Source organism: Dama dama, chromosome 24, assembly GCF_033118175.1.
Source record: "Dama dama isolate Ldn47 chromosome 24, ASM3311817v1, whole genome shotgun sequence".
In the NCBI taxonomy this organism is placed as follows: Eukaryota; Metazoa; Chordata; class Mammalia; order Artiodactyla; family Cervidae; genus Dama; species Dama dama.
The window spans coordinates 55,446,282-55,472,010 of NC_083704.1; the positions used below are offsets into that span (position 1 = coordinate 55,446,282).

The 25,729-nt window shown below is 61.9% G+C and overlaps 2 protein-coding genes across 2 annotated transcripts in view; both read left to right on the top strand.

Annotated features, from left to right (window-relative positions):
• Nucleotides 1-21,844, top strand: part of COL7A1 (collagen type VII alpha 1 chain) — a 30,328-nt gene extending 8,484 nt beyond the window's left edge. The window contains exons 25-118 of the mRNA XM_061128677.1: nt 196-322; nt 408-554; nt 642-814; nt 913-948; nt 1,033-1,059; nt 1,154-1,198; nt 1,272-1,334; nt 1,778-1,849; nt 1,945-1,980; nt 2,125-2,160; nt 2,343-2,414; nt 2,513-2,590; nt 2,837-2,863; nt 2,945-2,998; nt 3,142-3,204; nt 3,300-3,359; nt 3,478-3,513; nt 3,905-3,949; nt 4,029-4,064; nt 4,406-4,450; nt 4,531-4,566; nt 4,687-4,719; nt 5,030-5,062; nt 5,228-5,281; nt 5,356-5,415; nt 5,512-5,547; nt 5,645-5,725; nt 5,825-5,860; nt 6,049-6,093; nt 6,276-6,347; nt 6,585-6,629; nt 6,878-6,904; nt 7,080-7,109; nt 7,240-7,320; nt 7,396-7,431; nt 7,515-7,550; nt 7,645-7,725; nt 7,981-8,016; nt 8,424-8,486; nt 8,570-8,614; nt 9,221-9,256; nt 9,330-9,365; nt 9,475-9,570; nt 9,677-9,712; nt 9,800-9,835; nt 9,938-9,985; nt 10,308-10,343; nt 10,472-10,594; nt 10,679-10,879; nt 10,977-11,012; nt 11,097-11,150; nt 11,318-11,386; nt 11,462-11,506; nt 11,622-11,684; nt 11,833-11,877; nt 12,204-12,239; nt 12,367-12,402; nt 12,542-12,586; nt 12,797-12,829; nt 12,907-12,969; nt 13,060-13,095; nt 13,175-13,255; nt 13,389-13,457; nt 13,600-13,635; nt 13,713-13,754; nt 13,909-13,953; nt 14,048-14,092; nt 14,630-14,665; nt 14,752-14,811; nt 14,954-15,061; nt 15,235-15,306; nt 15,406-15,441; nt 15,594-15,653; nt 15,774-15,818; nt 16,047-16,082; nt 16,195-16,230; nt 16,305-16,361; nt 16,489-16,560; nt 17,080-17,151; nt 17,381-17,416; nt 17,683-17,763; nt 17,986-18,039; nt 18,125-18,178; nt 18,253-18,315; nt 18,763-18,825; nt 18,912-19,028; nt 19,219-19,296; nt 19,384-19,437; nt 19,600-19,648; nt 20,335-20,367; nt 20,511-20,597; nt 20,808-20,897; nt 20,991-21,188; nt 21,511-21,844. Coding sequence (XP_060984660.1) covers nt 196-322; nt 408-554; nt 642-814; nt 913-948; nt 1,033-1,059; nt 1,154-1,198; nt 1,272-1,334; nt 1,778-1,849; nt 1,945-1,980; nt 2,125-2,160; nt 2,343-2,414; nt 2,513-2,590; nt 2,837-2,863; nt 2,945-2,998; nt 3,142-3,204; nt 3,300-3,359; nt 3,478-3,513; nt 3,905-3,949; nt 4,029-4,064; nt 4,406-4,450; nt 4,531-4,566; nt 4,687-4,719; nt 5,030-5,062; nt 5,228-5,281; nt 5,356-5,415; nt 5,512-5,547; nt 5,645-5,725; nt 5,825-5,860; nt 6,049-6,093; nt 6,276-6,347; nt 6,585-6,629; nt 6,878-6,904; nt 7,080-7,109; nt 7,240-7,320; nt 7,396-7,431; nt 7,515-7,550; nt 7,645-7,725; nt 7,981-8,016; nt 8,424-8,486; nt 8,570-8,614; nt 9,221-9,256; nt 9,330-9,365; nt 9,475-9,570; nt 9,677-9,712; nt 9,800-9,835; nt 9,938-9,985; nt 10,308-10,343; nt 10,472-10,594; nt 10,679-10,879; nt 10,977-11,012; nt 11,097-11,150; nt 11,318-11,386; nt 11,462-11,506; nt 11,622-11,684; nt 11,833-11,877; nt 12,204-12,239; nt 12,367-12,402; nt 12,542-12,586; nt 12,797-12,829; nt 12,907-12,969; nt 13,060-13,095; nt 13,175-13,255; nt 13,389-13,457; nt 13,600-13,635; nt 13,713-13,754; nt 13,909-13,953; nt 14,048-14,092; nt 14,630-14,665; nt 14,752-14,811; nt 14,954-15,061; nt 15,235-15,306; nt 15,406-15,441; nt 15,594-15,653; nt 15,774-15,818; nt 16,047-16,082; nt 16,195-16,230; nt 16,305-16,361; nt 16,489-16,560; nt 17,080-17,151; nt 17,381-17,416; nt 17,683-17,763; nt 17,986-18,039; nt 18,125-18,178; nt 18,253-18,315; nt 18,763-18,825; nt 18,912-19,028; nt 19,219-19,296; nt 19,384-19,437; nt 19,600-19,648; nt 20,335-20,367; nt 20,511-20,597; nt 20,808-20,897; nt 20,991-21,188; nt 21,511-21,527 — 5,535 coding nt within the window. The 3' untranslated portion in view covers nt 21,528-21,844. The remainder of the gene's footprint in view (nt 1-195; nt 323-407; nt 555-641; nt 815-912; nt 949-1,032; nt 1,060-1,153; nt 1,199-1,271; nt 1,335-1,777; nt 1,850-1,944; nt 1,981-2,124; nt 2,161-2,342; nt 2,415-2,512; nt 2,591-2,836; nt 2,864-2,944; nt 2,999-3,141; nt 3,205-3,299; nt 3,360-3,477; nt 3,514-3,904; nt 3,950-4,028; nt 4,065-4,405; nt 4,451-4,530; nt 4,567-4,686; nt 4,720-5,029; nt 5,063-5,227; nt 5,282-5,355; nt 5,416-5,511; nt 5,548-5,644; nt 5,726-5,824; nt 5,861-6,048; nt 6,094-6,275; nt 6,348-6,584; nt 6,630-6,877; nt 6,905-7,079; nt 7,110-7,239; nt 7,321-7,395; nt 7,432-7,514; nt 7,551-7,644; nt 7,726-7,980; nt 8,017-8,423; nt 8,487-8,569; nt 8,615-9,220; nt 9,257-9,329; nt 9,366-9,474; nt 9,571-9,676; nt 9,713-9,799; nt 9,836-9,937; nt 9,986-10,307; nt 10,344-10,471; nt 10,595-10,678; nt 10,880-10,976; nt 11,013-11,096; nt 11,151-11,317; nt 11,387-11,461; nt 11,507-11,621; nt 11,685-11,832; nt 11,878-12,203; nt 12,240-12,366; nt 12,403-12,541; nt 12,587-12,796; nt 12,830-12,906; nt 12,970-13,059; nt 13,096-13,174; nt 13,256-13,388; nt 13,458-13,599; nt 13,636-13,712; nt 13,755-13,908; nt 13,954-14,047; nt 14,093-14,629; nt 14,666-14,751; nt 14,812-14,953; nt 15,062-15,234; nt 15,307-15,405; nt 15,442-15,593; nt 15,654-15,773; nt 15,819-16,046; nt 16,083-16,194; nt 16,231-16,304; nt 16,362-16,488; nt 16,561-17,079; nt 17,152-17,380; nt 17,417-17,682; nt 17,764-17,985; nt 18,040-18,124; nt 18,179-18,252; nt 18,316-18,762; nt 18,826-18,911; nt 19,029-19,218; nt 19,297-19,383; nt 19,438-19,599; nt 19,649-20,334; nt 20,368-20,510; nt 20,598-20,807; nt 20,898-20,990; nt 21,189-21,510) is intronic.
• A 103-nt stretch (nt 21,845-21,947) lies between these two features.
• Nucleotides 21,948-23,564, top strand: UCN2 (urocortin 2). Its single transcript, XM_061128678.1, has 2 exons — nt 21,948-22,197; nt 22,717-23,564. Exon 2 carries the CDS (start codon nt 22,726-22,728, stop codon nt 23,065-23,067), a length of 342 nt encoding a protein of 113 aa, XP_060984661.1. The 5' UTR covers nt 21,948-22,197; nt 22,717-22,725; the 3' UTR covers nt 23,068-23,564.
• The last annotated feature ends 2,165 nt before the right edge of the window (nt 23,565-25,729 follow it).

Below are 25,729 nucleotides of genomic sequence, written 5' to 3' on the forward strand. Positions count from 1 at the left end.
CACACCATTTTCCTGCCTTGCCAGTGGTCCAGGTTTTCTCGCAGCCCTTCTGCAGGCTCCAGATCGCCTCACTAGCTGGCTGGCTCCATATCCTGCCATCACCGCTGACACGTTGGGCGCTGTGTCTCCCCCAGGCTCTGTGTCCCCTCTTCCTCTGGGTGATCCTCTCCAGGCTGTGTGTTCTACCCGCCCTAGGTCGGCCTCTTGTCCTACAGTCACCGGCCCTCCCCACTGTTGTCGCTGAACAGCTCCCATGACCTTGGCATCATCCTGCAGAAGATCCGTGACATCCCCTACACGGACCCAAGTGGGAACAACCTGGGTAAGGACTCCAGTGGACATGGACTCTTGGGGCTCTCTCTTGGGGAGCTCGGTGCCCCTGGGTTCTGACATGTCCTTTCTCCCAGGCACAGCCGTGGTTACAGCCCACAGATACCTGCTGGCACCAGATGCGCCTGGACGCCGCCAGCATGTGCCAGGGGTGATGGTTCTCCTGGTGGATGAGCCCTTGAGAGGTGACATCTTCAACTCTATCCGTGAGGCCCAAGCTGCTGGTGAGGAGCAAGGCTGGTGGGAATGGGACCTGGGACCAGCCTTGGCCCTGGCAGGGTCGTCATGCAGGCTGCTGGACCTTTCCTTAGGGCTCAAAGTGATGATGCTGGGTCTGGCGGGAGCTGACCCAGAGCAGCTGCGTCGCTTGGTGCCTGGCATGGACCCTTCCCAATCCTTCTTTGCTGTGGATGATGGTCCGAGCTTGGAGCGGGCCGTCAGTAGTCTGGCAGCAGCCCTGTGTCAGACAGCCTTGACCACGCAGGTTTGGAAGGGGCCTCTGGGGGACTAGGTGGTAGAGAAGAGTGGGTCTGGGGGCTCTTGGTGGAACTGCCTGACCTCAAGGAGACCCTGTATCCACAGCCACAGCCAGAACCTTGCTCAGTGTATTGTCCAAAGGTGAGTGTCCAGGGTTGAGAGTATGAGTGAGGGCCACTCTTGGGGCAAGCCGCTCTGACCCTCACCCGACTTGTCTTTCCCCAGGGCCAGAAGGGGGAACCCGGACAGATGGTGAGTGACTCCGATGAGGGGTAGAGAATGCGTTGGGGGGCTCAGTGGGGCAGGGGGAGGTCAGCAGCAGAGGACTCATGATCACCTTTCCTAGGGCCTGAAAGGACAAACTGGACCTCCTGGCCCCCCCGGCCTCCCGGTGAGTGCCTCCCCACGCCTGTCATCTGCACCCCGAGTAGCAAAGTGTCCCCTCACCTGCTCTCTCCTCGCAGGGCAGGATTGGTGTTCCTGGCCCTCAAGGACCTCCTGGAAGTGCCTCTGCGAAGGGCGAGAGGGTGAGTGTAGAGACCACTGAGGTTCCCCTAAGACAATCCTCGAAGCTTCCTCAGGTTTTTAGAAGAGAGAGTGAAAAAACAGAGTTAGAAACACAGAGTATTTCTGGAAGCCTAAGTGAATGTGATAGACCGCGGCAGAGACTTTGGGGAAGGGTCTGAAGTGGAGGGGGCCTGTGGGGTTTCGAGGTCCCCTGGAGAGACTGGGAGGAAGTTCTAAGTCCTTGAGACGTGGGAGGCCCTGGCCTCATCACTGCCCCTGTGCCTGGGCTTTGGCTCCATGCAGCTCAGGGGCAGCATCTTGGCCCCATGGCTTCCCCCCCCAAACAGCACTTGGGCCTGTGGGGTGAGGGGCCCAGGTGAAGAAGAGTCAGTCGGCACTCCTCCAGCGAACCAGGGGCACCGAGGGAGGGTCCCTTCCTGCTCTGACCTCTTTGCCTCCTTAGGGCTTCCCTGGGGCAGATGGGCCTCCCGGCAGCCCTGGCCGCCCTGGGACTCCTGGAGCCCCTGGTCCGAAGGTGAGCAAGCCTTGCCCTCGCAGTTCACATGGTGGGATGCTTTGCTTGAGTGGGTGGGGTGGTCTGACTGCTCTGACTCTGGCTTCCGTTTACAGGGCTCCCCAGGGTGGGCCGGCCCTCGTGGAGAACCAGTAAGTTGCTCTCCCTCTCAGCGTCTTCCCAGAGCTCTTTCTGCGGGGTGGGGACCTGGGGTGGTGGAGCGGGATTGGCCTGTGGGGGCCCAAACTGAAACGCACTGAGATCAGACATCACCCTTTGCTCTGTTTTGTCCTCAGGGAGAGCGAGGACCTCGAGGCCCAAAGGGGGAGCCGGTAGGTGAAGGACGGAGGGCAGGGAACCAAGCTGGATGTCCCAGGGAGGAGCAGAGTTGACCCCCAGCCCGACACTGTGCAGGGCCTAAGGCATCATGAGGAATAGCTGGGGACCTCTGGGGGCTTCTCCCACCTCAGGGTTCCCACACCCTGAATCCTGCCTGCTGTCCTCTGTCCTGCAGGGAGAGCCTGGACAAGTCATTGGAGGCGAGGGCCCAGGGCTTCCTGGGCAGAAAGGGGACCCTGGACCTCCAGTAAGTTCTAGAGTGTGGTGGAGGAGGGGAATCTTTAGGGGGGTGGGGGAGAATGGGGGTCTGTGGGGTTATGCTTTATACTTTGTCTCTTCCATCAGGGTCCTCCTGGATCTCGTGGGCCGTTGGGAGACCCAGGACCCCGGGGTCCCCCAGGATTTCCTGGAACAGCTGTGAAGGTGACAGTATGACCACTAAATGGTCTCATCACCTCCATGTGATCCAGTGACCTGGTGACCTCATTTGAACCCACACTACCCCTACTGGTCACTCTGAGCCCATATGACCTCTTGACCACCCCCCACCCATGACTCCTCAGTTCCTCCATGACCTTTGTAATCCAGTTTGACCCCAAGACCCCCATTCCTCCTGGGATCTTGGGAAGTGGAGGTATAGAGGGTCAAGGGTCATGATCTCTCTTCCAGGGTGAGAAAGGCGATCGTGGGGAGCGGGTAAGTAAGGGACAAGTTAGGCTGGGGGTGGCGTGGAACCTGATTCCCCCGACCATCCCCCGACCTGCTGTTCTTTCCCAGGGCCCCCCTGGACCAGGTGATGGCACTGCTGCTCTGGGCGAGCCTGGGCTGCCGGTGAGGGAGCTTTGAGGCTCTGCTGGGGACCCTGGGGGCCATGCTCCGGGTGTGGATAGAGGAGCTGGGGGCTCTGCTGGGGCAGTGGGGTGGGATGCTGGGCCTCAGTTTGTGGCTCTCAGTTTTTGCTCACTTCCTCTTAGGGTCTTCCTGGAAGCCCCGGACCCCAAGGCTCAGTTGGCCCCCCTGGAGAAAAAGGAGAAAAGGTGGGAGACCTGACCTCTTGGTGTCCCAGTTCTCAGGCAGAGGGAGGCGTCTGGATACAGGGAGCAGGGTCTTTTACCATCTGTTCCTCTTTCAGGGTGACTGTGAAGATGGAGCCCCGGGCCTCCCAGGACAACCTGGGATCCCGGGTGAGCGGGTGAGTGTGGGGGCCAGGGGTTCTGAGTGTGGTGGGCAAGGCCCCAGCCCTCACCCTCAGCCATCAACCCTTTACTCCATCCTTATTCCCAAACCCAAATCTCTGAACCCCCTTTCAGGGCCTTCGGGGACTTCCTGGAGATGCTGGCCCCAAAGTAAGTGCCAGGACTCCCCTGGGGGGCCCAGTGGTTAAAACTCCGAGCTTCCAATACAGCGAGTGCAGGTTTGATCCCTGATCAGGGAGCCAAGACCTCACATGGTCCATGCCCAAGAAAAGAGATCATAAAACAAGAGAAGCAATATTGTAACAGATTAAATAAAGACCAAAATAACTAAAAAAAAACTACACCAAAAAACCTGCCATTTGGGGAGGTCAGGTGTGAGGGGTGACCCGCTGGGACCCCTGTAGGATTAGGGGAGGCAGAGGACCGGAGGTAAGAGTCCTCTCCAGGTCAGAGGTTGCGGTTTCAGGGGTGGGTGACTGGAGTCTGAGACACCTTTTCTGGGCTTCAACAGTGAAGGCCCCTTTCCTGTCTCTCCCCTCAGGGTGACCGAGGACTAACAGGGGCCGCCGGTGAGGCTGGAGAGAAGGTCAGTGTGCCCTGGGGGGTCTCTCAGGGCCCTGGAGGGTCTGGGGCAGACTTGGTTCTGACCCATTCTGTTCCATCAGGGCGAACGTGGATCGCCTGGCCCAGTGGGACCACAGGTGAGCCTACTGACCCCCAGTACCAGCTGATCTTGGCTCCATACCCCTCCTGGTTCTGGCTTCTTGCCCTTGACCTTCACTGCCCCTGACCCTCCACCCCTCCTCATATGACTTCTAATCTCCGCTGCTGCAGACTCTAACCCTCAACCTCAGGGACCTGCTTTTAGGTCTCTGACCCCGCTGAACTGACCTTGACTTCCACTGACCTGGCCTCTGTCTTCCTGCTGACCTCAATCCTGATCTCCTGGGACGCCCATCCTGAACCTCCAGCCCTTCTCTGCCATCATCCCTCTACCCTCGCCTGCCCCCGCTGAGTCAGCATTTCTGCTTCTCTTCCCCAGGGGCTGCCAGGAGCTGCTGGACGACCTGGACCCGAGGGGCCTGAAGTAAGTCTGTGACTGTGGGCCCAGGAGTGGGGCTTTACATGTTCCTCCCCATCCTGGGCTCACGCTTTCTCCATGCGCAGGGGCCACCAGGACCGGCCGGCCGCCGAGGAGAGAAGGTGGGTCACGGCCTGGGAGTCAGTCCCCCCTATACTTGGGATTGTGGCAGGTGGGACCCTGGGCCTTTGAGTCCCCATGCGGGTCCCTAACCCATCCCTGTCCCTATCCTCTCTCCACAGGGGGAGCCTGGTCGGCCTGGAGACCCCGCAGTGGTGAGTGAAGGGAGGGTGGGTATCTCTGATCACAGCACAGCCCTTTGAGCACTGTAACCCAGCTGGAAATCAGCACTGTGGGCTCAGAGCTCTGTGATTCTGATGCTGTAACAAACCTTCCAACTCCTGGCTGTGATCCTGTGACCCCACGACCGTCGTACAGGCCGTGAGCGCTGTGTAACCCCTGCCCTGCTCCCTGTGGTGACCCTGTAACCTCTGGGCAGAGACTTCCGGTTTCATATAACCCCAACCCCAATCAGGGCTGTAGTACTATGATCCCTTGGCCAAGCCATGTCTGTCCTGTTTTCAGGGACCTGGGGGTGCTGGAGCCAAAGGAGAGAAGGTATGTCTGGCGAGAAGTGAAGGGCAGCTGTTACAGGGTTGAGATCAAGGCCACAAGGCACGCCTCAAGCAGGGCCCTTGGAGGCCACGACAGTTGTGGCGTAATTGCTGGGTAGTGGGGCTCATGGAGCCTGGGGCTGAGGCTGATCGTCTTTGTCACCTCTAGGGAGATATGGGGCCCCCCGGGCCCAAGGGAGCCACCGGATTCAAAGGGGAACAGGTAAGTGTGGGAAGTGTTAGGGGGTCGGGCAGGTGACTATTGTGTCCCCTGACCTCTGATCCTTCCTTCCACAGGGCTCACCGGGCTTGGCTCTTCCTGGAGACCCTGGCCCCAAAGGAGACCCTGGAGGCCGAGTGCGTAAATGTGGGGAAGGGGAGTGTGACAGAAAGAGATGAGGTGGTGCCTGGGAGCCCCAACTAAGTCCTGTCCCCCCTCCCCATGCCCTGCAGGGTCCCATCGGCCTCACTGGCAGAGCAGGACCCCCGGTGAGTGGCTGTGACCTCGGGTACCATCAAGGTTTCTGGGGTCCCCTCCCCTCAAGGACTGGCTATATGTGCAGCGTCACTCTCTCCTCCTCCGCAGGGTGACTCAGGACTCCCTGGAGAGAAGGGAGACCCTGGGCGGCCTGGTTCCCCAGGACCCGTCGGCCCCCGAGGACGAGACGTAAGAGGACTGGACTGGGGGAGTGCTGGGGGGTGGGAAGTAGGGTATTGCTGGCATCCCTGGGATATGGGAATCAGGGCTGACCCTCATGTCTCACAGGGTGAAGTTGGAGAGAAGGGCGACGAGGGTCCCCCGGTGAGACTCCTTCCCACTGTGGTTTCTGATCCTCTGTCCTTGAATGGGAATCCCAGGGGGGTGGGGGCTCCACCAGGTTATCCGGTCCATCCTCCTGCCCAGTTGGTACCCGGGCCTGTTCGGCCGCCCCCTCTGAGTTAGTTTGAGCCTAACTCATCTGTTTGATATGGTGTTCTCTCCACCACCAGGGTGACCCAGGTTTGCCTGGAAAAGCTGGCGAGCGTGGCCTTCGGGTGAGGCTTTGCAGGGAGAAGTAAGGGGGGTTCTGCATTAGAGGAGGTGGGAACAAAGGTGATGGGAAACTCTGACATGGTTTTCGGGCTGATGGAGAACCCGGGGCAGTATGGAGGTCATGGGGCGATCTGCAAAATCCTGGGAGGGGGAGGGTCCATCTCACACCAGTTACTCTTCTCAGGGGGCGCCTGGAGCTCGGGGGCCTGTGGGTGAGAAGGGAGACCAGGGAGATCCTGGAGAGGATGGACGAAATGTGAGTCATGACCTCTGACCCCTGAACTCTAACCTCAGCTTCAGTCTCCAACCATCTAGCCCCCAGCCTCTGACCCTGCCACCCCAACCCTGCAATGCCCAACCCTCACAGGGATTTCCTGTGACCCCTCATCACAACACTCAAAGGCCACAAGGATCCCCGTGAGTCCCTCGGGTGTTTCCAAAGCCCCGCAGACTGCCGCCCCTCCTCACTGACCCTGACCCTCTGCTTCTGCAGGGGAGCCCTGGACCATCTGGACCCAAGGGTGACCGTGGGGAGCCAGTGAGTAGTGCTGGTGTTTCGGGCACAGAGGGGATGGAGGGTTGTGGTGGTCTGTCTGGTGAGCACCCTCATGAAGGGCCTAGAGATCAAGGTCAGGAGCCCTGGTGGTCATCCCCAGGCCTGATCTGGCTTCTGGCGCTTGGCATTGAGGTGCAGGGAATTTGGGAGCAGAGCTGAGCTTGGGGCAAACCTGAGCTACCCCATGGGGCCCCAGAGTTCCTGTTGACTACAATTATTTCCTTCCCTAGGGTCCCCCAGGAGCCCCTGGACGGCTGGTAAGAGCTGACTGGGTCTGATCCTCTGTCATCTCCCCCACCTGCCCCTACTGGCCCCATACATCCCTCCCACTGACTCCCACTTTCCCCACTGCCCCTGGATGTCTTCACTGGTCCTCACATGCTCCTCTTCCCCTCGTTGGACTGTTCTTCTCACTGGCCATTCCCCCCACAGGTGGACGCGGGACTTGGAGCCGGAGAGAAGGTACCAGGTTCTGGGGTGGAGTGAGGCTGTGAGCATGGAGAAGCATTCCAGTGCCCCCATGACCGGTTCTGCCCCTGGGTACGCCTGTGGCCCCAGTGCTGTTCTCTCAACACGTTCATCTCTGCCGCAGGGAGAACCTGGGGACCGAGGACAGGAGGGTCCACGAGGACCCAAGGGCGACCCTGGCCCCCCCGGAGCTTCTGGGGAGAGGGTGAGTGTGGCTGGTTCCACGGGGCCGTGTGGGCCTGGGAAACCCTGCTCTGATTTCTTCCTCTCCCATCCTCAGGGCGTCAGTGGACTTCGGGGGCCTCCAGGCCCACAGGTGAGTGATGCACTTTGTACCATCAGCCTAAGTCTCCGTCTTGCCCTCACCTCCCACTGACCTCATGACCTTGTTCCCTTCAGGGGGACCCAGGTGTTCGAGGCCCAGCAGGAGAAAAGGTGAGAGGGTGTGGAGGTTTTCCAACTGTGAGCCTGGGCTCTCAGATCCGTCTCATCCTTCGAGGCCTCTTACCACTCACTCTGTTCTCCCCAGGGCGACCGGGGCCCGCCTGGCCTGGATGGCCGCAATGGGCTGGATGGGAAACCAGGAGCCTCTGGTCCCCCTGGGCCGCATGTGAGTTGTGGCGGTCACTGTGTGGTCGCGCCTCTTCCCTTGTCGCTTCGTATGGCCCCAGTCTCTGGAGCCTTGTGGGTCTTGATGTGCTCTGGGGCCAGCTGGGTTATCTGTGTCTTCTCCTAGTACGCCTCCTGGCTGGGGGGTGTTACTGCCTGGCAGGCCTTGGGTTCACAGGAACTAGTGGCCCTGTCAGCGGGCAGTGCCCCTGACCCCATGACCACTGCGGACTCCCTGACTTGAGTCTCTCTTTAGGGTGCCATGGGCAAGGCCGGAGACCCAGGGAGAGATGTAAGTAAGGGGGGATGTTAGGATGGAGGGCAGCTCAGGGGTCCAGCATAAACTGTAGCCTGGTTGTCATAGTTACAGTATCACTGGCAGTAGGGACATTGGTCCAACCCTGTCCTTGGTAGGGTCCTGGTACCCTGGCAGGCAGGTTTGAGCAGAGTTCTGCTTTCCAGTCTTCTCTGCCTTGGAGCCTATAGTAGGACCCCCAAAACCTGAAGCTTCTTCCCTTGGGAGTTTCAGCAGGGGACACCCTACCCTATTGAGTCTCAGCCTTGGGACCTCAATGGGACCTCCCAATTCTGGGGGGTCTCCACCCTGGAGGAGGTTTTTAGTGGCATCCTTCAAGTCCATGGGTGTGCCCCAGGGGATATCTCAGCGATCCTCTCAATCCTAGCAAAGACTTTTTCCAGGGACTTCCGGGCCTTCGAGGAGAACAGGGGCCCCCTGGCCCTGCTGGTCCCCCTGGAGCACCGGTGAGTCCCACTTTCATGGTACCCTTTTGCCCCCTTACTGCCCTCACCCCAACCGACTTCTGACCAATGATCTCTTCCCACAGGGAAAGCCAGGAGAGGATGGCAAGCCTGGCCTGAATGGGAAAAACGTGAGTGTCTAGAGTAGACACAGGGAAACCTCCAAAAAAATGCTAGCACCTGGACACAGCCCAGACGTGCAACACACAAGGGGCACACATGCAGACACAGGCTGACACGCACTGACACCTGTGTACCTAACTCACACACACAGACACGTCCGGAAACACATGTCCACGCGCACACAGAGGCAGCCTCACAGACATGGGCAGTTAGGTGGACATGCCAACCTGTGCCTGGATGGACCAACTCAGGCTAAAATAACCACAGCCACAGGCACAGGCGAAGAGCACAGACCCAGATGGAGAGGTGAAGACACAGGTGTGAAGCCCTCATTCAGGGACACTGAGGACCCTGACACCCGTACCCACACTCGGATATGTGCTGTGACGGGGCCCCAGGGCTGCACGTGGACCCCTGTGGAGATGTGGGACACACTGCCAAGGCTCTGACGGGTGATCCATGTGGTGACATCCCGACATATGCATTTGTATCCACACTCACTCATGTACATATGCCCACACAGAGCGAGGTACACACAGGACTTGCAGATAGACAGCAAGACACACGGACAATCCTTAATTCTGTTGGATCTGATATGAGTCCTCTGCTTGCAGGGAGAACCTGGGGACCCCGGAGAAGACGGAAGGAAGGTGAGTCGCCCTCGCTTGGAGTCTGCTCTTTCTCAGACTGGGGCCGGGTCTAAAGCAGCCTTGTCTTCCTTAGGGAGAGAAGGGAGATTCGGGCGCCCCTGGGAGAGAAGTGAGTGTTGGCGTCTTCTGCAGCCTCTGACCCCGACCCTGACCCTGTGATACATGACCCCACTCCTTTCTGGGGTCTCAGGGTCCTGATGCTGGCTGATCCTCCACAGGGTCGTGACGGCCCCAAGGGTGAGCGTGGAGCTCCTGGTACCCCTGGGCTCCAGGGCCCCCCGGGCCTCCCGGGGCAGGTCGGTCCTCCCGGGCAGGTGAGTGTCTGGGGTAGTTCCAGCACTTGGGAGCAACAGGGGCCATGAGGTTGCCACCCCTGGAGGCTGTGATCCCCTGTGACCTTTGTGTTCTGTCATATCTCAGGGCTTTCCTGGCGTCCCGGGGAGTTCAGGCCCCAAGGTGAGTGTGCAGATGCTGGGTGAGGGGTACAGTGTGGGGGGCTGCCCAGAGTGGGGGCATTTTCCCACCAGTCATTCTTCTTCTCAGGGTGACCGTGGGGAGACTGGACCCAGAGGGGAGCAGGTGAGGCCCCCATCTTTTTCACTGGTAGCCATAGCACCCACACATGCACCCACACACCCCACCCCAGGCTGGGTCCAGCAGCTTGCCTCTTGGTGTCTCCAGGGCCTCCCAGGAGAGCGTGGCCTGAGAGGAGAGCCTGGGAGCCTGGTGGTGAGTGAAGCCTGAGACGTGGTCCTTGACTGTTCCGCACATTCCTGTAGGGCTGCCTCCGCCCCCTTCCCCTTGCAGCCACAGGTGCTGTCCTGCATGCTCGGGCCCCTGCCCTGCTGGGATTCCTGTGGGCTATATGGAGGGGAACCTGGGTGACGGGACATGCCAGGGAGGGGCTTCCAGTGGCCTCCAATAGCCCCAGCCAAGGGCTAAAGGGTCCTCTAGGCAGGAAGCCAGGGGATGAGGGTATAGAGGCTGTTTTAGGGGGCAGTGTGGGGCCTTCTCTTCTGTGGGCATCCCCTCATCCAGTTTGTGTCCCCAGAATGCAGAGCGGTTGCTGGAAAATATTGGCATCAAGGTAGGTTGATGGGGGCTGGGCATGGGGGCTGCGGGGAGCCCCATGGGACAAGTAACGCCCCCAGGGCCAGCCAGGGCATGGGTGGCTGCAGCCGTGGTCTCCCTCTTTTGACCCTGCATGTTACCCAGACATCTGCCCTGCGGGAGATCGTGGAGACCTGGGAAGAGAGCTCTGGCGGCTTCCTGCCCACGCCTGAACGGCGTCGCGGCCCAAAGGGGGACCCGGGCGAGCGGGGCCCCCCAGGCAAGGAGGTGCGTGCTGGGTACTCAAGTGGGGAGGGGTTGTTCTGTGGAGGGTGTGGGTGACCACCAGCATGTACTCTTCTGCTCCTCCAGGGCCCCATCGGCTTTTCTGGAGAACGTGGACCAAAGGGAGATCGTGGAGACCCTGGCCCTCAGGGGCCACCTGGCCTGGCCCTGGGGGAAAGGGGCCTTCCTGGACCTCCTGGCCTTGCCGGGGAGCCTGGGAAGCCTGGTATCCCTGGGCTCCCCGGCCCAGCTGGGAGTGTGGGGGAGGCCGGAAGACCTGGAGAGAGGGTGAGCATGGGGGCTGGTGGGAGTGGCCGGGGAAGTGGGGTCAGGAGGAGCTGGACTCCCCATGGGCATAGCCCCCATCTTGGTATCTGCTTTTCAGGGAGAACGGGGAGAGAAAGGAGAACGTGGAGAACAGGTGAGCTGGGTAGGGAGGGCTTCACCGGGCGGGACTGCCTGCAGGCTGTGCTGGGATGGCCTCCCATTTCCTTCTTTTCTGCAGGGCAGAGATGGCCTTCCTGGCCTCCCTGGACCCCCCGGACCCCCAGGCCCCAAGGTGATCACCCCAGCTCTGCCCAAGCCTGTGACTGCTGTCACCAAGAGGCCACCAGTGGCTTGGGCCCCAGAAGCTCCATGTGGTGACTCAGAAGCCACAACTCTTTGGGATGCCCCCTCCCTGCCGCTGTGACAGCACAGCTCTGCCCTGTGACCCTGTGCTTGTAGGTGGCCGTGGACGAGCCAGGTTCTGGGCTCTCTAGAGAACAAGGACCCCCTGGATTCAAGGGCGCTAAGGTCCGTGTGTGGGCTCAGCCTGGGGGCCACCCCTGCCGTGGCACCAAGGCCTGGCTTGACATGTCACTCCCACAGGGGGATCCAGGCAGTGATGGCGACCGAGGCCCCAAAGGAGACAGGGTGAGACCTCCCGCAATCCCACCACGCAGTTCCCCTCCTACATAGGGGGCCTGCTAGGGTGGTGTGTCCGTGGGCACGTGGCAGCGATGCTCAGGGGGCGACACTCCACTTGCAGGGTGAGCCGGGCAGCAAGGGCGACCGGGGAGAGCCCGGACAGAGGGGTCAGAACGGCATCCCGGTGAGTCCTTGTCCCACAGCACCACGCGTGTGCAAGCACACGGCTCTCACTTGTGTTGTCTGGGCTGGAGTCTGCTCTGCCCGGGACTGTCCCAGGGGAAGCTGGGATGGGGGACGAGACGGCGTGGCCATAAACACATTCTCCCTAGGGTCTGCCAGGAGAGCGTGGCGTGGCTGGGCCGGAGGGGAAGCCGGTGAGTGGCAGCAGGAACGGCCTGGGCCGAGTTCTGGGGCACAGTCACCCTTGTGCAGTGGGCTGGCCCCTGAGTGCAGGGCCACCCGTGTCCAGTGGCGGCGTGTGGTGCCTGGTTGCCCAGGTCCAAGCGCACATGTCTGATGGCTGTGTGTGCGCAGAGACCCGTGTGTACTGTCCATGAGGGGGAGTTCGTGGGTACGGGGTGATTTGTACCTGGGAGGAGTTGGGGTCCAGAGGTGGGGTCTCCAGGCAAAGGTCTCCAGAGGGCAGGAACAGGCCCACAGGAGGCCAGATTGAGGCTCAGCAGCCCCCTTCCCTATACAGGGTCTGCAAGGTCCACGGGGGACCCCTGGCCCAGCGGTGAGTACCCCAGAATCCTGCTCCCTTCCTAATGGGCAGCCCCTACAATGGGCAGTCCTGCCTCAGTTTCCCTCGTAGGGTGGGACTGGCTCCCCCCACCCCATCTGGCTCTGTCTGTCTCCCATAGGGCGGCCACGGAGACCCTGGAGCACCTGGGGCCCCGGTGAGTGATGCGGAAGCACCGCCTGGTGGGCACAGGATAGGCATCAGCCCCCACATCGGGTGGATAACTTGTTTGTGTTAGTCCGTAAGTCTAGGCGCAACTCGGACACCTGTTTCCTGCCCTTGATATTTTTTTCTAGGGTCTTGCTGGCCCTGCGGGACCCCAGGGACCTTCTGGCCTGAAGGTGAGTGTAGGCATGTGTGGGTGTGTGGCTGGAAGGAGGCAGGGGCTCGGAGCAGCCTGTCTGCACCAGGAGAATGTCTGCCAGCCTCCGGGGACGTCACTGCCCTGCTGAGCACCAAGGTGCCCCGTCCACGCGGGCTCTGCTTGTGGACCAGGGCCAAGGGGCCTCTGGTCCATCTGTCGGCTCATTCAGTGTCTGTGTTCTTGGCAGGGGGAGCCCGGAGAGACAGGACCACCAGGACGGGTGAGTGGCCCAGCCCATGGGGAAGTCACAGGGAGCCGGGCGAGGTCGGCACTGCCCTCAACTCCTGCTTCCTCCAGGGCCTACCTGGACCTACTGGAGCCGTGGGACTTCCCGGGCCCCCTGGCCCTTCAGGCCTGGTGGTGAGTGAGGCCCCTGCGGGGACACGAAGTCCCTGCCCCCCGTGTCCCCTGCTCTCCATATCCCTCTTACATCCGACTTGTTCCCCGCAGGGTCCTCAAGGGGCACCGGGTTTGCCTGGACAAGTGGTGAGTCCTGGGGGTCAGGGCCGGGCTCCGGGGCTCGGGAGTCAGCAGGCAGGCCCCTGACAGAGCTCTCCCCTCTCAGGGGGAGACGGGGAAACCGGGAGCGCCGGGTCGTGATGGTGCCACTGGGAAAGACGGAGACAGAGGAGCCCCCGGCGTGCCGGTGTGTGTTCAGAGGAGCTCGCTGCGGGCCTGCGATGGGGGCTGTGCAACCACGTGCCCACAGGGAGAGAAGGGCTGGGCGGCAGGGGTAGCGGAGGGAGAGGGACTGACTTCTGCCTGCCGTTCTGCCATAGGGGTCACCGGGTCTGCCGGGCCCTGTCGGACCTAAAGGAGAGCCGGGACCCATGGGGACCCCTGGACAGGTGACCTTTGCTCCTGACCCCCAGCTTCCACATCAGCTCCTTTGCCCGGCCCCCAAGCCTAGTCTGCCCCTCCCATCTGGACGGCGGGGTAGGGATGGGGAGGTGGCAGGAAGCGGGGTGACTCACCAGGCATTCCCCGCAGGCTGTGGTCGGGCCCCCTGGAGCAAAGGGAGAGAAGGTGAGTGTGGGGGAGGCCCTGGGGTAGGGGGCAGGGGTGAGGGCTGAGGAATCCCACTGACCCTTCTCTCTCATCAGGGCGCCCCTGGAGGCCTTGCTGGAGACCTGGTGGGAGAGCCGGTGAGTGTGGAACCCCCAGCGCATAGGTCACCCACCCCGTCACCCTCACGTTCCATAATACGCCCCACCCGGCCCAGGACTCCCGCTCCCTCCTTGAGTCGCTGCTGTCTGGGATCCTGACACCCATGTGTCCTCCTGACCCCTGTATCCACAGGGAGCCAAAGGTGACCGAGGACTGCCAGGGCTGCGGGGCGAGAAGGTGAGGTGGGCCTGGGCCCAGGGTCTAGCGTTGGGCAGGGAGGGGTACGGCTGGGTGGCCACACACCCTCACCCTCACCCCACTTTCTATGCAGGGTGAAGCCGGCCGTGCGGGGGAGCCTGGAGACCCCGGTGAAGATGTGAGTCTAGGGTCTGGGCGAGTCGGAGTCCAGGTTGAGGAGTGTAGTCGTGGATGTGAGGGTGCCCTGGGCCTGGGCACCTCTGAACCTGAGCCTGGCCGAACGTTCCAGCACTCGGGGTCCTGCTCCCGGAGCACACGGGGGTCGAATCTCCTGGCTTCCACGTGCTCATCCTAGGTCTTCCGGTCCTCACCTGTGAGCACGCGTGCTCCTGTCTCATCTCCTGGTCTTGGGGCCTGTGGGAGTTCTGTGGGCCTCTCCTTGGTCATATATTGGTGCTGCCCCTTCCCCTGCCCTATCTCTGCTCCCGTATCTGAGCTCACATCTCTGGTCATGTCGTGGTCATTGCTAAGCTCCCTGGACTGGGACACATCTGAGATCCTGCCTCTGCCCGCATTCCCATGTACCTGTGCTCACATCCTCGGTCCCAAATGCCCGTGGTCACCTCCAAGCTCCCCTGGGCATGTTTTGGGACCATACCTGAGCTCTGGGTTCTTGTTCCGGCTCTCAAGTGCTGTTTACTTTGTTTTCTCTTAGGGTCAGAAGGGGGCTCCGGGACTCAAAGGTCACAAGGTATATGTGCCCTAAGGCATTCCCGATGTGGGGGGTCATGATCCCAAGATGCCCTGAGCCTGATCTGACTCCTCTTTCCCTTGAAGGGTGACCCAGGAGTTGGGGTCCAGGGGCCCCCTGGGCCAGCTGGTCCTCCAGGTCTAAAGGTAAAACGATGCCCCGTGGCTGGTGGTGGGGGCAGAAGGTGGGGCGGGGGGCCTGGAGGTGGGAGGAAGGGGGTCTTCAGGGGCTAGTCCTGGGAAGGGGTCCTGCTGGGGCCATTCCCCCCTTTGCTAACCTCTGTTCCAGGGAGACTCAGGCCCCCCTGGACCCCCCGGACCTCCTGGCATTGTGGGGTTCCCCGGTCAGACAGGCCCTCGAGGAGAGCTGGGTCAGCCGGGCCCCAGTGGAGAGCGGGTAAGGGTGCTGAGGGCTGCGTGTGGGGACTTGGTGGCCCCAGGACCTCTGGATCTGGTTGCGGGTGAGGAGGAGGAGGGGGCCCAGCCCTGCCCAGGGGGCTCTTGGGGGAACAGCACGGGAGGAAGGTTCCCCAGTCTCCCTTCACCTCTCTCGCCTCATTTTTACCGTAGGGTCTGGCAGGTGCCCCAGGGAGAGAGGGAGCCCCAGGTCCCTTGGGGCCGCCTGGACCACCCGGGTCAGCGGTGAGTAGAACGCCCCAATGCCCCATGTCTCTGAGTGCTGTGTGTTGGGGACTTAGCTGGGGGCTGAGCCACAGACTGACTTCATCTCGCTGCCCACAGGGAGCACCTGGGGCCCCTGGACTCAAAGGAGATAAGGTAGATGTGACAATGCTGCTGGCCCTCCCCTGCACCACCGCCTCCAGCCTCTGCTGACCCCTCTCATCCCCTCTGACTCCCACCCACCTCCCATGACCCTCTGCCCTCCACCAGTTCCCCCGACTGACCCCTGGTGTCCCGTTGGTCTCCAGGGGGACGCTGGAGCAGGACTGCCTGGGGCCCGAGGAGAGCGTGGGGAGCCTGGTGTCCGGGTGCGTATGTCCTGCCCTGTGGCCGTGGCTCTTGCAGGGAGCCACACCGGGACTCCCTTCCTCACGGCTCTCGCCCGATTTCCAACTTACCGAGTCACTGAATCTAATGTCACCATCCAGGGTGAAGATGGCCGCCCGGGCCTGGAGGGACCCCGAGGACTCGTGGTGGGTCCCCTGGGGGAGAGGAGCAGTGTGACTCAGTCCCTTGCCTGAGCCCTCTGTGCCCTCGGGGGGTCTCCACAGCCTCTGCTGCCCTCTGCTTCTCCACGTCTGCTCTCTGGCCCCTTGTCTCCCCCGTTCCCCGGGGTCTTCCAGTCCTCCCCTGCACCCTGAGCCATCTGCCCACTGGTCCCCCCAGATTCCCTTAGCTCATTATCATCCTCTCTCATGCAGGGCCCCCCAGGCAACCGAGGGGAACGTGGGGAGAAGGTAAGGATGTGGAGCAGAGGCCCCTGGCGTGAGTGTGGGTGGGGACGGGTCTTATAACTCAGGATCTGGGGCGTCACTACTGGAGTGAGACCCACATTCTTCTGTCCGACAGGGTGACATTGGTGCCTCAGGGCTGAAGGGTGACAAGGTGAGTGTGGGCACAGGGGAGGGCGGGGGACTCGGGGTGATCCTGACTCCTCTGACTTCCCCTTGTCCACTCAGGGCGACTCAGCTGTGATTTTGGGGCCTCCGGGGCCACGGGGTGCCAAGGGGGACTCGGTGAGTGGGTCTGGTCTGTGGTGGGGGGGTGCTCCTATGCGGGCTGGACCAGGGGAATCTGAGATCTCAAACCCCCAGAGGGTAAGGGACTTGTAGCCCCTGACCCTAATTTCTCACCCTGACCCAGGGTGAACGAGGGCCTCGGGGCATAGATGGTGACAAAGGACCTCGGGGAGACAGCGGGGAACCTGGAGAGAAGGTATGGGGACGAGGTTGGGCTGTTCTACACAGGGTGAGGAAGGGGGTCCTGCAAGCTGGGGGGCCCCGGGGAGGATCTGTGAGGACAGAAGCAGAGGATGGAAGGGGATTTCTGGGGGGTCCGAGGGGAGAGGGTTGTCAGCTGTAGCAACTATGGGGTGGCTGAGAGGATGGGGGCTCTATGGGAGGGGCTCTAGGGCCTGGATGTGAGGTTGGAGGGCAGTCTGTGGACTGTGGCCCCTGTAGGAGGCCTGTGGGAACAGGAGGGGGCTCCTTGGGTGTTAGGGGTACTCCAGGTAGGGCTGGGGGCCCAGTGGTAAGAGGAGCGGCAGGAATCGGGGGTCCCGGGGTGAGAAATGCGCCACCCCACGGCCAGGGTCTCCAGCCCCACCCATGAGTGTGGGCTGCAGGGACGGGGCCTCGGGGGCCCAGAGCGGGCAGCACTGGCAGGTTCCGGGCTTGCTGGGAGCCTGCAGCCTGCCCTGGTCCTGACCGTGGCCCTCTCCTGTCCCGCCTGCAGGGCACCAAGGGAGAGCCTGGGGACAAGGGCTCAGCCGGGCTGCTGGGAGCGCGTGGACTCACGGGACCCAAGGCAAGTCCTGACCCGGGCACAGACCCGGGGCCGCGGGTCACGCCCGCCTGTCTGGGGTGTCGCCTGAGCACTGGAGGGCTCCTGCCTCCCTCGCTGTTGGCCCCACGTGTGCTCACGCAGGCTCGGTGACAGACCGGGCCCTGGCTGCAGTCGCCGCGGGTGGCAGATAGGCCAGCGCGGGGGACAGTGGCACTGAGGGGCTGCCCTCCCCCACCTGCGTTCCCCACAGGGCGAGCCTGGTGCCGCAGGGATCCCTGGCGAGCCGGTAAGGTGCCCCTGCCACCCCAGCAGGGACCCCATCCCCACGTGGGGACCCTTGACCTTATAGTGAACCAGCACCCTCGTGTTGTCCAGGGACCCCACCTTCCCAGTCACCCCTGTGGTGGGTCCACTCACGTCCCCATGAAAAACCCGGCGCTTCCAGTGGCTCTGGCCCCCATGACGATTCTCACCCTGAAGTGTTCCCTGTCCATGACATCCAGAGTGATTCCCTTTGATCCCTCACTGGCCTCACTAACACCTTTCCCACAGGGATCCCCAGGAAAAGACGGAATCCCTGGCGTCCGAGGAGACAAAGGAGATGTTGGCTTCATGGGTCCCCGGGGCCTCAAGGTGGGAAGGGGGCTGGTTTTTTCCCCCTCTTCAGGACCTGATGTTGGAGGGTGAAGTATCCGGGGTCAGAGGTCAGGTGTCTAGGGTTGACGTGAGGTGTTAGGTCAGAGGTGGGAAGGTCAGGGGTGGAATACCTAAGGGCAGTTTGGAGAGGGGTTTCAGGGTCAGGGGTCATAGGTGAGGTATCTAGGAGGTCACTGTCTCACTTCTTTTTTCTTTCAGGGTGAACGGGGGATTAAGGGAGCCTGTGGCCTCGATGGAGAGAAGGGAGATAAGGTATAGGGGTGATGAGGGATATGGGGGGATGTGGGGTCTGTGGGGCCTGGGGACTAAGGCTGACCCCTCCACCTGATCGCTGCAGGGGGAAGCTGGTCCCCCGGGCCGCCCAGGGCTAGCAGGACGCAAAGGAGAGCTGGTGAGTGTGGGGCACCCCTAGAGTGATGAACAGATGGGTGGGCCAGGAATTGGCTAATGTCTTCTCTCCTCCAGGGGGAGCCCGGTGTCCCAGGCCAGGCAGGGGCCCCTGGGAAGGAGGGCCTGATCGGTCCCAAGGTAAGGGGGTCCCTCCACAGTGGACAGTGGGGTTCAGGATTGGGCAGGGATGGCACGATAAGGTCGTGAAGGTTTTGGGTCAAGGAAGGTTGGGAAAGGTTGGGACACTGCGGGGTGGAGTGGGGCTGGTCCTGAGGTTTCAGGGTGGGTTGGGATCACAGTGGGGATTGAGGGTTAGGGGTGGGAGGTGGAGTGATGCATGCCTCAGGGCTGAGCGTTAGGCTGGTTGAGGTCAGGGGGAGGTTGGAGGTCCCTGAAGGGGAAATGGGTGGGGTCAGGGTAGGGGGCGTCACAGCGGGGCGGGGTCGTGGGGATCATGGTGGACTCAGGGTCTTGGCTGGTAGGCCACAGGAAGTCGAGGTGGTGGCCATAGGACCTGGGGGCTCATGGGGGCTGAGCTGAGGGAGGCCGAGGCAGAGGGACTCTCATGCTTCTTTCTCTTCCCAGGGTGACCGAGGTTTTGACGGGCAGCCAGGACCCAAGGGTGACCAGGGCGAGAAAGGGGAGCGGGTAAGTGGAGGCTGAAGTAATGGCGAACTGAGGGGCCTGGGGTCTCTGGAAGCTCTGATCACTGACCCTGATCTCTCTCTCCCCAGGGACCCCCAGGAGTGGGGGGCTTCCCAGGTCCCAGGGGCAGTGATGGCTCTAGCGGTCCTCCCGGGCCACCTGGCAGCATTGGTCCCAAAGGCCCTGAAGGACTTCAGGGTCAGAAGGTGAGAGGCCCTGACTCCTGACCCCTGACCCCTGAACCTCACTGACCCTTCCCCCACCTCCCTGACCTCTGACTCTACAATCCATTCCCCCAACATCCTTGCCCCAACCTCTGAACCTACAGTCCCAAATTGTCCTACTTCTGACCCCCACTGCCTCTGACCCTGCTCACTCAGTCCACCTGTCTGACAGGGTGAGCGAGGTCCCCCTGGAGAGAGTGTGGTGGGTGCCCCCGGGGCCCCTGGAACTCCTGGAGAGAGAGGGGAGCAGGTGAGTGGGAATTCCTGGGCCTGGGGTCAAAGGCTGGGGTGTCCGTGAGGTCAGAGGTCACAGCCCAGCCCTATCCATCACACACAGGGGCGGCCAGGCCCCATAGGGCCCCGCGGTGAGAAGGGAGAAGCTGCGCTGACAGTGAGTGTGGGGGGGGTTGGGGGGGGTCCTGCCTCCTGGTCTGACCCCCTGGACCCTGGGCCCTGACTCTGCACTGTCCCTCCATGATCCCTGCATCATATACCCTTTGTCCTTCTGTGACCCGTGGGTTCCTTCATTACCCTTGTGGTCTTGGGCTCCTAGGAGGATGACATTCGGGGCCTTGTGCGTCAGGAGATGAGTCAGCATTGCGGTGAGTGGGGTCCAGCCTGAAGTCTCCTGGGTCCCATCCCCACTGCACCCCCGCACCCCTAGACAGAGGCAGGCAGCACCCTTAGAACGTCCAGGGGGCAAGCAGTCAGGGAGGTGGGTGGAGACAGATGGATACACAAAATACGGGTGTTTCAGGACAGACATGCTGACAGGACTCCCCCAAGTGGAGACTCGGGCAGAGGTGGAGGCACATGTGCTCCTGGGTGCCCAGGATGGCCGTGTGTGGAGGGGGTGGAGGTGTGAGCAGAGCCGGTTCCTCGCGGCCAGATGTGGAGCCGGGGTGTGGGGCAGGGGCTCTGACGGCCCTGGGGGGCATCAGAGAGTGAAGCTCGTCTCCTTCCGCCTCTGCCTTCTCCCTGTCTCCATTCCTGCCGGCCCCTGACCCTCTCTCTCTCCCCCCCTCTCTCTCCCCCTCTCCATCTCTCTCTCGCGCCTTTGGCTGGCCTGTTCCCATCTTCTCTCTTGCCCTTGGTCTGCTGTTCCCCCTTGCTTTCTTTCTCTCCCTCCGTCTGCTTCCCCTCCTCTCCCCCGCTGTCTGTCACTCTCTCCTGCCGTTCCCTCCGCATGTCTCTGCCCGCCGTGAGCCTCTCTCCCTGCCTCTTTCCACCTCTGTCTCCTGTTCTCTGTTCTCGTCTTTCTCCCTGGCCCCTTCTCTGCCCCCTCCAGCCTGTCAGGGCCAGTATATCGCATCTGGATCACGTGAGTAGTTTTCTGGTATTTTCTGCTCCCGGAACTTGCCTCATGCCAGGCCCTGCTGTGGGCCTGGGTCGTCTCAGCAGGGGCTTGGTGAGGGCGGCCACCAGGCTGACCCCTGGGCCCCCTGCCCCTGCTCCTGGCTTCAGGACCCCTCCCTAGTTACGCAGCAGACACCGCTGGCCCGCAGCTCCACCCGGTGCCCGTGCTCCGCGTGTCCCACGCCGAGGAGGACGGTGAGGATGGCTGCAGCCTGGGGGGCGTGTGGGGCGGGAGCACAGACACACAGACACAGACACAGACACAAGACACACACACACACACACGGCTGCTCGTGCGTGTGCGGGGGGCACATGCAGGGAGCATGCTCGGGAGGTCAGGGTTGGGCTGCACGAACTGGGCCCCGCAGTGGCCCTGCTCACAGCACCCCCTTACTGTGTGTGCAGGCCAGGTGCCCCCCGAGGACGATGAGTATGAATACTCTGAGTATTCCGTGGAGGAAGACCAGGACCCCGCAGCTCCTTGGGATGACAATGGTGAAGAAGGGGGCTGGGCCCAGAGGGGTGTGGGGAGGAGCAGGCTGAGCCCATCCCGGCTGACCTCTCCGCCCCCGCCCCTGTTACCCCCAGACCCCTGCTCGCTTCCACTGGATGAGGGCTCCTGCAGTGCCTACACCCTCCGCTGGTATCATCGGGCGGGGGCAGGGGGCACGAAGGCCTGTCACCCCTTTGTCTATGGCGGCTGTGGAGGGAACGCCAACCGTTTTGGGACCCGGGAGGCCTGTGAGCACCGCTGCCTGCCCCAGGCGGCCCACAGTCAGGGGACAGGTACGAGCGTACCCCGCATTCCAGTAGGAGCCTGCCCAGATTATGTCCAGGGTCAGGATCTGGGATCAGAAGCCGCCCCCCGCCCCCCAGACTGGGGGACCTGGGACAGACCCCACCTCAGACTAAAGAGCTGATAGAGAAGCCCAACTTTGGGTGGAGTCCCCAGTATGGTACTCCTCGGTGCCCCCTCCCTTAAAGACCTGAGTAAGGACCCCTTTCTGTGGGCAGAGCACCCACACCCACTGTGCCCCCGGCTCCCCCATCCTCTGCGGCCCTTGCGTTGGGTACGGTTAGACGGCTGAACTCCGCCTGCCCCGCCCAGGTGCTGCCCGGAGCTGAGGTCCAGTTCTGCATCCCCTGGAGGCGTCAGTGTCTCAGCTGGACCCTGCCGTCCCTCCCCCTTGGTGCTAGAGGCCTGTCTGCACGTGAGCGTGCGTGAGCGTGTCCGTTATTTCAGTGACTTGTTCCACGGGTCTCGCCTTCCCCCCAGTGGACAGACCCCCATTGTGGCTGCTGCCTCCCCGGCTGATGACTCAGTGTTGGGGAGGCTTTGGGCAGTGAGCGGAAGTGACTGAATCCAACCCCGCCCCTTGCCCCATGCTAGTGATGACATGGTGCTGATTCTGGGGGGTCATTAAAGCTGCTGTTTTAAAAGGCCCCTGTTGTGACTGTTTGCAGGGGGTGTGGGTGTCGGGGGCAGGTTTTCCCTGGGAGGGCCATGCTATCCTGAGTGGGTACAGAGTCCCTCTGTTCAGCCTGTCATGTCCTGTGACCTTCAGTCCCCAACTTGTCCCCAGAAAGAAGCCAGGGTAGGGGCTGAGGGTATGCCTTCACTGCCCCCCCAGGAGAGGATGAATCATGGGTGGGGGGTGGCCTCAAGCTAGAAGATGGGCCCCAGCTCTCAGCCCAGGGGCTGAGGGAGATAAATGGGCCCTGAAGGGGGTGGAAGAGCAGACCAGTACAGAGGAGCACCGCCTGGCACAGCTCACCCCAGAGGAGGCTGCTACTGGTGAGACTGGGGTCAGGGGATGGACAGGACCGTTGGGGTAGAGTGGATCTGGGGTTTGGGTCAGTGGAGGTCTCTGGGCCTGAGATGCCCTGGGACCTCTGGCTGCTTCCTTGTCTCAAGGACCCCCATTCCTGCCTTTCTGTGCCCTGGATCTGTGACATGCTTTCTCGCTCAAACCTCAGGCTGCCCTTCAGTCCCTCCGTGTTTCTCTCTGTTTGCATCCTTATTTCTATCACACTGTCCCTTTTCTTCCGTTCTCCCTCTACTCTGCTCCATCCCCTCGGATACATCTCCATCTCTTTCTCCCTCTCCCTGACCTTTCTTGTTCTTGCTCTTCCTCCTCATCCCCCAGCATCTCTCTCTCTCAAATATATCCATATGCAGATATACCTGTGCCTTTCTGTCTCTGGGTCCCTCCCTCTCTTTGTCCATCTCTGTCTCTCTGCTTTCCCCATCTGTCTCTGTCCGTGGGCCACAGCTAACCAGAGTCCCTGCCTTGAACCTGTTTTCTCCTTGCAGCCTGACTACATGATGACTAGGTGGGCTCTGCTCACGCTGATGGTCCTGACATTGGGCAGGACCCTGCTTGTCCCAGCAACCCCCACCCCAGGCTCCCAGCTCCTCCCTCAGAACCTTCCCCAGGCCACTGCCTGCCCCGTGACCTCGGAGAGCCCCTCAGCCAGCACCACGGCACCCTCCGCTGCGTGGGGCCACCCCAGCCCCGAACCCCACCCTGGCCCCCGCATCGCCCTCTCGCTGGACGTCCCCCTTGGCCTCCTGCAGATCTTACTGGAGCAGGCCCGGGCCAGGGCTGCGAGGGAGCAGGCTGCTGCCAATGCCCACATCCTTGCCCAAGTCGGCCGCCGCTGAGCCTGAGGGAGGCGGTCACAAGGATGGAGCCACCCTGGATGGGGCAGCGGCGGAGCTGGACCGTACTACATCTGGACACGGCAGATGTAGTGACTCCACCACATGGAGTCACTGTCATATCAAAGTGCCTCACAGAGTTAGTGTGTGTGGACAGCATGCACGTTGCCACGCCAGGTTGCCAATGGACTCTAGCCACTCCTAGGAGCCCCCCAGACTTACGGTATATGTCTGGAGAGCTTGGACACTAACCGTGGATGGTCACTACCACATGGAGTCTGGTCATGTCTGGGTCCCACAGTCAAGAGCCTCTGGACACCATCATACAGGGTCTCTGTAATGCCACTTACAGGAACCTCAACACCGGACACCACGGCTGCATTGGAGAGAACTGCCCATCTAAGGCCAGACCCAGAGGTCTGCCCTGCCCCCACGGGTCACCACACAGACAGGTGCTGGTGGAGGTTCCCAGGCAGCACCCACCCCAGACATCTGATTGGGACATCTCCAGGCACAGACAGACGCTCATACGTGGGAGGTCTGTGGCTGTGGCAGCCTTGCCTTGTGTGTGTGTGTGTGGGGGGGGGTGTACACACATGGGTGGCCACATCTCTGTGTATCTGACGGCTCTTTTGCATGTGAACAAGGCGTGGGCCTGTGAGAAGGCTGGGAGGAACGGGAGCCTGTCCCCCAAATCTGCAGGAAGCATGCTCAGCACACACCCAGGCACTGTCTCACCCACACCCCTGTGTACCCAGGCTCTACCCTTGCACACACGTGGCTCAGGGGAGAAGGGAGCTCAGGCTGATGGGGCCTCTGGCCCCTCCTTCACCGAACAGTCCTGAGCCTCAGTTTTCCAAGCCTCGGTTTTCTCCTCCGTAAAGCCGAGTGATGCCACCACGCTTCTTTTGAGCACGGAGTGATGTAATAATGTACATGAAGGTTCCCGCTGGCAAAAAAAGCGCTCAATAAACATAGTGACTGGAGAATGGTCTAGACAAGAATCACACAGTCATGTGCCTCCAGGCAATGAGCGGCTCCTCTAACCCCCTTCCCCCGCCCCGATTCACTGACCTGTCCTTGGTGTGGAAGGCTGCAGGTTTGGCCTAATCTCCCAACCTCATCTCCACGGCGGGTTTGGAGATGAGACCCAGCTTTCTGGAGCGTGTGGCCAGGCTTGCCAGCAGATGGGGCAGGAACTGTGGGTAGTGTAGACGACTCCGGCTGGAGATGAGGGCAGACACTGGGTCCTAGCTGGAGAGAAAGTTAGCACTGTCGGAAGTGTGGCCGCCGGGGGTGCTGGAGACAGGGGTGGGGGGTCACTGACCGAGATCTCACAGTTGTCAGCAGCCCTGGGGGGCGGGCCCAAGGCGGGGCGGAGAGGCGGAGCCACGGGGGCGGGCGGAGCCTGGAGGGCGGGGCCGCCCCAATCCCGGCTGCAGGGGGCGGCGGCCCGGGCCAGTTTGGGAGCAGGATGAACAGAGGTATGGAAGGAGGCAGCTCCCCGACGGAACCCGGGTCAGGGAGCAGCAGACGGGGTAGGCGCCGGGCAGGGTGGAGAGGGTGGGCGGACTGGGAAAAGACCTGGGCGAAGTGGAGGTGGTGTTAGACGGGGGTGTGAGAGCTTTGGGGGTCTCTCCGGGATTAGGGGTGCTCTGAGGGGGCATCGGTCTGTCAGTGGCAGGGAGGGGGGGCACTGGCGCCTCATCGGGGAGAGGGAGCTGGGCCAAGGGGGGAACTATAAATAGCTGCTTCCTCCAGCCCAGGGGGAGGGACAACCCGCTGGAGCTGCCCCAGGGCCTCCCGCTCTGCCCTTTGCTGGCCTCCAAGGGGTCATACTTGTCCAGGTCCCCCCTCAGGGGTCATACCAGCTTGGGAAGGCTCAGAGGCTCATTTGGGAAGCTTTTCATACGGTGTGACTTTAGCCCTTAAACCAGCATTTCTAGGGCAACTACTGTGTGCCTTGTGTGGGTCCTGAGCTGCTCTAAGCACCTACTGTGTGCTCTGCCCCAACCACGAACCTCTCTGAGCACCTCGGACTGTGTGCCCTGGCTGGCCCTGAGGCACTCTGAGCACCTACTGTGTGCCCTGTGCCAGGCGGGAATCAGCAAGTGCAGACCAGGGCTGCTTGGTTGGAACCTCACACCTTGTGTGAGTTTGGCTCCCAGGGAGACACGGGATGATCCTTGGCTAGAAATGGCCAGAGCCGTTGGGACTCCTGGGAACTCCCCAACCTCCCAGTGGCCGCAGAGAGGAGAGGAGGAGGGAATAAAGGGGGAGGGAGGCAGCAGAGAGCAGCAGGCTTCACTGCCGCCGGCCTGGGCGCAGGGCTTGGTAGTGCATGTGCACGCGTGGCTGTGTGCACACCATGCGTTTGTGGACTGGCGTGTGGGTCTGTGTGGGATGCACTGAGGTCCCTGGGCCTTTCTGCTGCAAAGGTTGGTATGGTGGTTGGGCCAGGACTGGCCAGCAGATATGGGGACTGGGAAGAGTTTGAGGACTAAAGATTGAGGACATCCCGCAGGTTGGAACCTGGGACACCGGGAGGAGGTCCAGTGGTCAGGGCACCACAGGAGCCCTCCGGCACAGGCCAGGCAGGGTCACGGGCGGGGTGGCGGGGGGGCGCTGAGCAGGATGGATGTGTTCACATGCGACATCCCAGCAC

Bases quoted from the DNA above. Each gene is read 5' to 3' on its own strand.
- UCN2 (XM_061128678.1), top strand. From the start codon at position 22,726: ATGATGACTAGGTGGGCTCTGCTCACGCTGATGGTCCTGACATTGGGC.